The 6,938-nt window shown below is 32.8% G+C and overlaps 1 protein-coding gene across 1 annotated transcript; it reads left to right on the top strand.

Annotated features, from left to right (window-relative positions):
* The first annotated feature begins 4,783 nt into the window (after positions 1-4,783).
* LOC131027774 (gibberellic acid methyltransferase 2-like) lies at positions 4,784-6,289 on the top strand. Its single transcript, XM_059222206.1, has 3 exons — positions 4,784-5,328; positions 5,490-5,771; positions 5,868-6,289. Exons 1-2 carry the CDS (start codon positions 4,912-4,914, stop codon positions 5,703-5,705), a joined length of 633 nt encoding a protein of 210 aa, XP_059078189.1. The 5' UTR covers positions 4,784-4,911; the 3' UTR covers positions 5,706-5,771; positions 5,868-6,289.
* Positions 6,290-6,938: the final 649 nt, after the last annotated feature.

A 6,938-nucleotide genomic window follows, 5' to 3' on the forward strand; every position in this document is an offset into this window, starting at 1 on the left:
CATTAGTAGTCTTATCAGGAATTGAGTAGGCTAAATAAACGCATAGAATAGTTATCATGCAAAGCAGAATTTTACTTTAGAGCAACTAAATACAATACACAGGTAAAGAAAAGTATTATTCTGATCCTAAATAATTATATTTAACAGAAAATGAGATAGATTTGTAAATACAATGTTGTATTTGCAATATCTTTGTAGAACGACAGTAGGGACATAGTCTTATGTGGTGATCACGTTTATAAAAATCAATCTATCTATCTATGTTTGCTCCTTACTATCTATCTAGATTCCTCATGTTCAACAGTAGAATTTGCCTTTGGAAACATAACAATTACTTGTTATATTTTCTCCTCTACTTTGTTCATACACTCCTATGACTATTCTGTTTTGGAGCCATTGTTAATGTTTTATCTTGCTTAGTTCTCATTCTAAGCTCTATTTTGTAATAGTTTTTTTTTTAATCAACTCTTTCAGTTACTATATTATACATTCTTTCCATATTTTATCTAAATAGAAAAGAGTTATAGTTTTAAATAAGGGGCCAAATAGAGTGCTCATGTTTTTATCAAAAGAATATAATATAGTTTGGTGTGACCTTTCTAAAATGTTATTTTTTTATTATTTTAAAAATTATTTAATGAAAATTAGTTAATATCATGTAATTTGTGTTTATTTTCTTTTGTCAAATTGTTAATGGATATATGTTTTTTAACTAAATTTCAAAGTGAATATATCTTGAAAAATAAATTGAGTGTGCATTCCTGTACTATGTATAGAATAGAGTCTAGTGTCGAAAAATTTAATTTGTTTCAAGTTTTGATGATTAGATAAGAAATGAAGCTAAAAATACCAGATGTAGGGTTTTTACACAAAAAGGAGACACTCGCTAAATAAATTAAAGACCAAAATTTTAACATAATTGAAATGTAGACACAATTACATGGTTAAAAAGTAAAGAGAGGTGAATAAAAGCAAGTCCTTGGATCCGCATAGAAGGGAAACTTCAAGAAAAAAAAATCTTGATAGGATTGGGTACCTAATTTAAAAAAAATAAGTACCCATTTCACTTCAGGTGCTTGAACCAAAAATCAATTTGGGTACCCATTTCCATTTGAGATCCCAACCTAAATGGGTACATGTTTATGAAACAAATGCATAGTTTTTTAAAGTATTTTAAAAAAAATGGCTGAAGCATTTTTTCTTGCATGTTAAGCCGTAGACAATGATGGAAAAGGGGAAACAAGTACTTGATTGTGTCCTACCATCAAGTTTTCCCATCTGCACTCTAGCCTTGTTGTCATTTACTTTTGGTTATCGAATAGTTTTTTTTGTCAATTATAATTTAAAGTTTATGAGGTCTTAAAATATGAATTTGTGTGTGAAGGAGAATATAAATTAGATTTGTAGAGAATTTGGGTCTAATTTTAGGCCAACATGAAAGTTGTGGGAGTTAGATTTACTAGAGGTATAAAATGACATACCTAGACATAAAGAGGCAACCATGATAGAAAAGCACAAGTTCCACAAGGAAAATAAGTATAACTCTTAAAGTGATTATAACAATTAGATGATTTATTTAGATAGCCAAACTTTAATTTATATGGGGTATATGTATAAAAACATAGATACCAAGGCTCACACAAGCAATAAAATTATTTTAACTCTATGTGGATGCATTCTACTAGTATACTTCCCAAAATTGATTTGTTATATATCATCATAATATCTCAAAAATTTATGATATTAGGCCAAATTGCTTAGTATGTAGCCTCCACTAAAAATTGGTTCTTACTTATTAACCACTAGGATGATAATGGCTAGCTAATGGGATGCCTGAAGGGAGTTAATCCACACTTATAGTAGAATTATTTCTACCTTTCATTAAACTTGTCTAAACTAAATAGAAATATAGCATGGTTTTAGTTCTAACTCCAAGTTTGGAAGGTATAAATTATGCTAATTTAAGTTTGAAGCCATGCTACTACCTTGTGTTGTGTTAATTAAAGATGATAGTCAAAGATAATACTGAATATTTAGTTGGTTCATAGTTGATAGACTTATTAGATCTATACTACTTGAAGGCTTTGCAAATTTATCTTTCAATATCTACAAACTAATTATGCGCCTATGATATCATGGCTCCAAACAAATATATTCTCATTTATTGCCTTCAAAAATTTTTATTCCCCCACCATATAACATGAAAGCTTCTCTTCCCACCAAATATTTATCTTTGTCCTTTGTGTACCTTCATATTAATGTACCCATGAATGTGGCTGGTCATTGCCTTAGTCATTGATGCCAAAAAATATGTATTCATCTCATTTTGTCTCTTTGGCATGCTCTAGAATTTAACAAGCTCTTGAACTACTTATTTTGCATTCTTGATCTCTTGCAAGCTCTCTTACTTCATTGGTTCGTTGCAACTCCTTTGTTACTCATGTCAAAATTCTATCAACTTGGGAAGCTTGTACTATTCTTCACTCTAGCAAGCCCCTGATTTTTGGTGTTGAAGAGAAGTGCTCTTTCCTAAGCTATCTTGTTCTCAATATTTATCATATCAATTTTTGTGCATTATCATTTATTTCTCTTCTCATCATTTTTATACAATCTGTCTATCTTGGATGTCCATGGAGGTGGAAACACCAAATTGAGGGTTTGATTGTGAAAAATCTCTCACCATAGCCACCAAACATGTTGTCCTTGCTTGTATGTGTGTAGGTTTGATAGGGAAGAAAATGGCATTTTTTGGAGGCTTCATAGCTAGATTATTTGTTAGCATTTTTGTCTTTTCCTTATCATTTTGTTAATCCCTTGCATTATTAGTTTATCTTTTTCATCATATCTATAGTAGAGTAGAAAGTATTTGTTATTCTATACTTTTTGGTATGGGTTCTACTACCTCATCCATACAGAATGCTTGTGCATCACGCTGTCATATTCAACCTACACGTAAGTCCTAGACAGAGAGTGCATAGGCCTATCTAGATACTCTTGATAGCTTGCACTTTTGTTCTTTGTAGTCATAATATTTTTATCTATTAGAATCATGTAATTTGTCACACTTTTCCATCCTAGTGAGAAAACTTAAAGATCAGATAACCTCAAAGTTTTTGTTAGAGTGGAGAGAAGGTTATTGAGTCCTCGTGGGATTTGAACACCCTTTGTAGTTGTTTAATTTTCCTCCTCTACAATAAGTCTACAATTATAAGAAATATTTATTAGGGTATACAATTATGTTTTATTACCATCATCAATCATGAATTTGCATTGAAACACTTGCAAAGAAGTAAAATATACATAAGAGAGCATTAAAAGGAGGGGCAATATTACTCAATTCTCTTGTGAGGTTTCCAATAGAAACCCATAAATAAAAACTAATGAAAACCACATGCAATTAGATGATGACAATGGTTATGAGAGGATTCAATGACTAATAAGAGAGGAAATGATAAATACCTAATAGAAATGAGAAAACCGTAATAAATAAACAGACAAAATAAGACAAATGGGATGAAAAAGAGAGATTGAGGACAAAATAAGAACAACAAGAGAAGGGAAGAAGGGAATATTCACAATTGAAAGGGAAAATGAGTGTTGAAAGGCTAAGGAAAAGAATAATTTAATAGTAATAGTAGGGAAAGAGAAAATCAAGGCTACAAAAAGCTATTTAATGATCCACAAATGGTTTCACAGATGTTGAAAGCACTAGAAGCCTTCCAAAAAGATCCAAAATCATAATCACAATAGAACACTAGCTCCATTTATATATTTTTCATAAGGTTTTAGGGTAAAGGAGGGCTATAAACCTACTATGAAAAAATTAATTTTTAGCAACCAACATTTGGGGATGTTTTAGCATAGAAAAGAAGTCCCCTAAAAGGAATGGGAGGTGTTCCTATTTTTGAATACTAGGCACTAAAAAATTATACAAAAGGGTTCATATGGTTTGACAAAAAAGATGACCCTTGAAATGTGAAATATATAGAAATCAGGGTAAGAGGAAGATAACTATGTACATAAGGGAAGTCATAAAAGTTAAATTTTAGGTATGTAAGATAAATATCACATAAAAAGAATAGAAAACATACCAAAGAATGTAGGTAACACATAAGTGTTAGCAACACTAAGCCAATCATGAAAAAGGATGAAAAAAGTCTAGGGAAAGCATGAATAGTGATAAAATGAAGCTGAATCATACATAAATGGGAACACCTAAAATGAGTGCAAAAGATGATAAGACAAGTTGCATAGTTCAATTTTTGTTATAACATTATATAAATTTGTTCCTCCATTCTAGTGCAAGATAAATCAAATATATAAGATAAATCAAATATATTGCAATTATTTGTTTCCAATGCTTTAGGATAAATGATTTGGTTAAATTGTATTTGATAATTTAAAAAAATGCATTGAAAATTGCACCAAACATGTGTTTAGTCACCTTTGTAGTTGTGTTGTGTTGTCATATTTATCCATGTGTAACATCCTTTTTACGCATGTTTTTAGTGCCAGGTTGGAATCATATTCACATTATGAGAATCAGAATTCTATTATAAAGTTGGTGCCTATGATATATTGTAGACATAGGCTTTTCCAAATTTGAATCAGTTACACGTCAAAATATGGTCCCCATCGATCTCGAGATAGACCAACACAACGTGTCAATTGTTTCAATTCCTCTGATCGTGATCAATATTCTAGTCTGCCTTCTACCACTGGGATTGTTATATATAAACTTCAATCACTTCTGAAGAAACCCAAACACAAAGGATTATAGAGCTCTACTCTTTCTAAAATTTTTCCAGTTGATTTGTAACTTCTGTTCGCAAAATACAATGGAGAATGGTGGCATGGAGATTCACAGCAGGCCAAGTGAAGCAAAGAGCATGAAATCCCACGCTTAGTTGCATGGAGTTCTCCACATGTACTCAGGCAATGCAGAGAACTCTACAAGACAGAGTCATGTTTTTCATGTTCTGCAGCCTCTGTTTAAGGCACTCATTGAAAAGCTCAGAATCCCCAAGGAGGGTCCTATCAGAATTGCAGATCTTGGGTGCTACTGGTCTCAACACCATATCAGATGTAAATTTTGTCACAAGAACATTGACAAATCTGTGCATTGGATCAGAACTAGCAGTGCCACAGTTCCAAGCTTTTCACTCTGATTTGCCATCCAATGACTTTGATGGGTTGTTCAGGCTGTTGGTCAGGACTAATTGTCCATATTTTGTAGCTGGGGTGCCTGGGTCTTTCTACAATGTCCTCTTTCCCAACTCAAAAATTCATGTCTGCTTCTCTATCATGGCCCTCCACTGGATTTCAGAGGTAATTACCTTCTTTTTTCAAGTTTTCTTTCATGTGGGTGCATGCCATTTCAAAATTATAATGTTACAATATGGAAAGATGGTGTTCTCATTCAATTGTGAGTTGTCTTTTAGGGTATGGCTTCTTTTAGAGGTTACCTGATAGTATGATTCTGATTGCAGGTTCCTGAGGCTGTTGTGCATAAGGACTCAACCTTCTACAACAGAAGAAAAGTGTGGGTTAATAGAGGCAGGCAGGATATTGCAGATATATACTCAAAGCAATCTCAGAAAGATCTCGCCACTTTCATGAAGTGCAGAGCAGTGGAGATAGCACCAGGAGGCATATTTTTTCTTTGTTTGATGGGGACACCAGATAATTCACCCCCAACACAATAAGTTTCAGTGGAAGGGGAATTCTGTGGTCAGGACTTTGAAGATGCATGGGATGATCTTGTCACACAGGCATAAACCTTACTTCACCACCTCTTTCTTGGAGATTTGTCATATTGTTGTAATGTTGTATTCCAATGGTGATTGATATAATTTTACTGATTGCAGGGAATTGTCAGCTTGGACTTAAGAGACTCATTTAATCTTCCATGGTACTTCCGAAATTTAATTGAGTTGAGAAAGGCAGTTGAAGAGAGTGGTGCTTTTGAGATAGAGACAGTTGAAGTATGTCAAGGGGTACCAAGCATGTCTGAGGAGACATTTGAGAAGTGGGTGAAGGAGCCAAATATTTTTGCAAAGATGAAGGCAAATCTGGTTAAGAGTTTTGTGGGCAGTTTTGAGGCCCACATTGGTATTGAGAGCTCAGAAATGCTTTTCCAGAGGTTTGAGCAGAGAGCTGCAGAACTCCTCTATTCCTCTCCTCCTTCAAGATTTGTCACCTGCACTGTTGCCTCCCTCATCCGAAAGTAGGTTGTAACAATTATCAAGATCTTTCTGCAAGTGAATAATCAATTTTTTGGGAATGGACCTATTTGATCTCACAACATCTAAATATGTGATTCTTTTATATTTAATTGGAAATGGTTTATAGTATATGAGACTACTCATAGTTTCAGTATTCAGAGTCACTTAATTATGTTTCAAGAAAGATTTGAATTTGTGATCTCTTTCAAGAATACAAATTCTCTACCATTAGACTATAAAAAAAGACTTAAAAAAATATTGTTTTGAATGCCGAAGTAGAGCTAAATATATTGATATATTATCTTTTAAATAATGTCCAGATTATTTGGCATCATCTATCATAAGATTATAATCCTTAAAAGTTTCATTTTTAAACATATTTATGAAAATTTGTTATTATTGTTCTCATTTTAGTGCTCTCATTCAGTTAAAAAATGAAGTCTGGATATCAGTGAAATCATCAATGGCAATTGTCATTATATTTCTGTGTCTTATCGGATCTGCTGAACGTATCTCATTGCAGTTACATGAAACATATTGGCTCTGATGTATATAAAAACATCAAACGACCTTAAGTTTAGTCCAAAAGTTTATATCTATATAGACTGTACAATACTGATACCAACAATTGACATAAACCTGTCAAACAGTAACAACAGCGGAGCCAATGTTCTGTTTGAGGAAACTCTCCTCATTAAGAACTGAATTGTAATA

The sequence above is a fragment of the Cryptomeria japonica genome, chromosome 1 (assembly GCF_030272615.1).
Source record: "Cryptomeria japonica chromosome 1, Sugi_1.0, whole genome shotgun sequence".
Classification (NCBI taxonomy): domain Eukaryota; kingdom Viridiplantae; phylum Streptophyta; class Pinopsida; order Cupressales; family Cupressaceae; genus Cryptomeria; species Cryptomeria japonica.

Bases quoted from the DNA above. Each gene is read 5' to 3' on its own strand.
- LOC131027774 (XM_059222206.1), top strand. From the start codon at position 4,912: ATGGAGTTCTCCACATGTACTCAGGCAATGCAGAGAACTCTACAAGAC. The intron at 5,329-5,489 runs GTAATTACCTTC...TTCTGATTGCAG, and splicing joins CCCTCCACTGGATTTCAGAG to GTTCCTGAGGCTGTTGTGCA.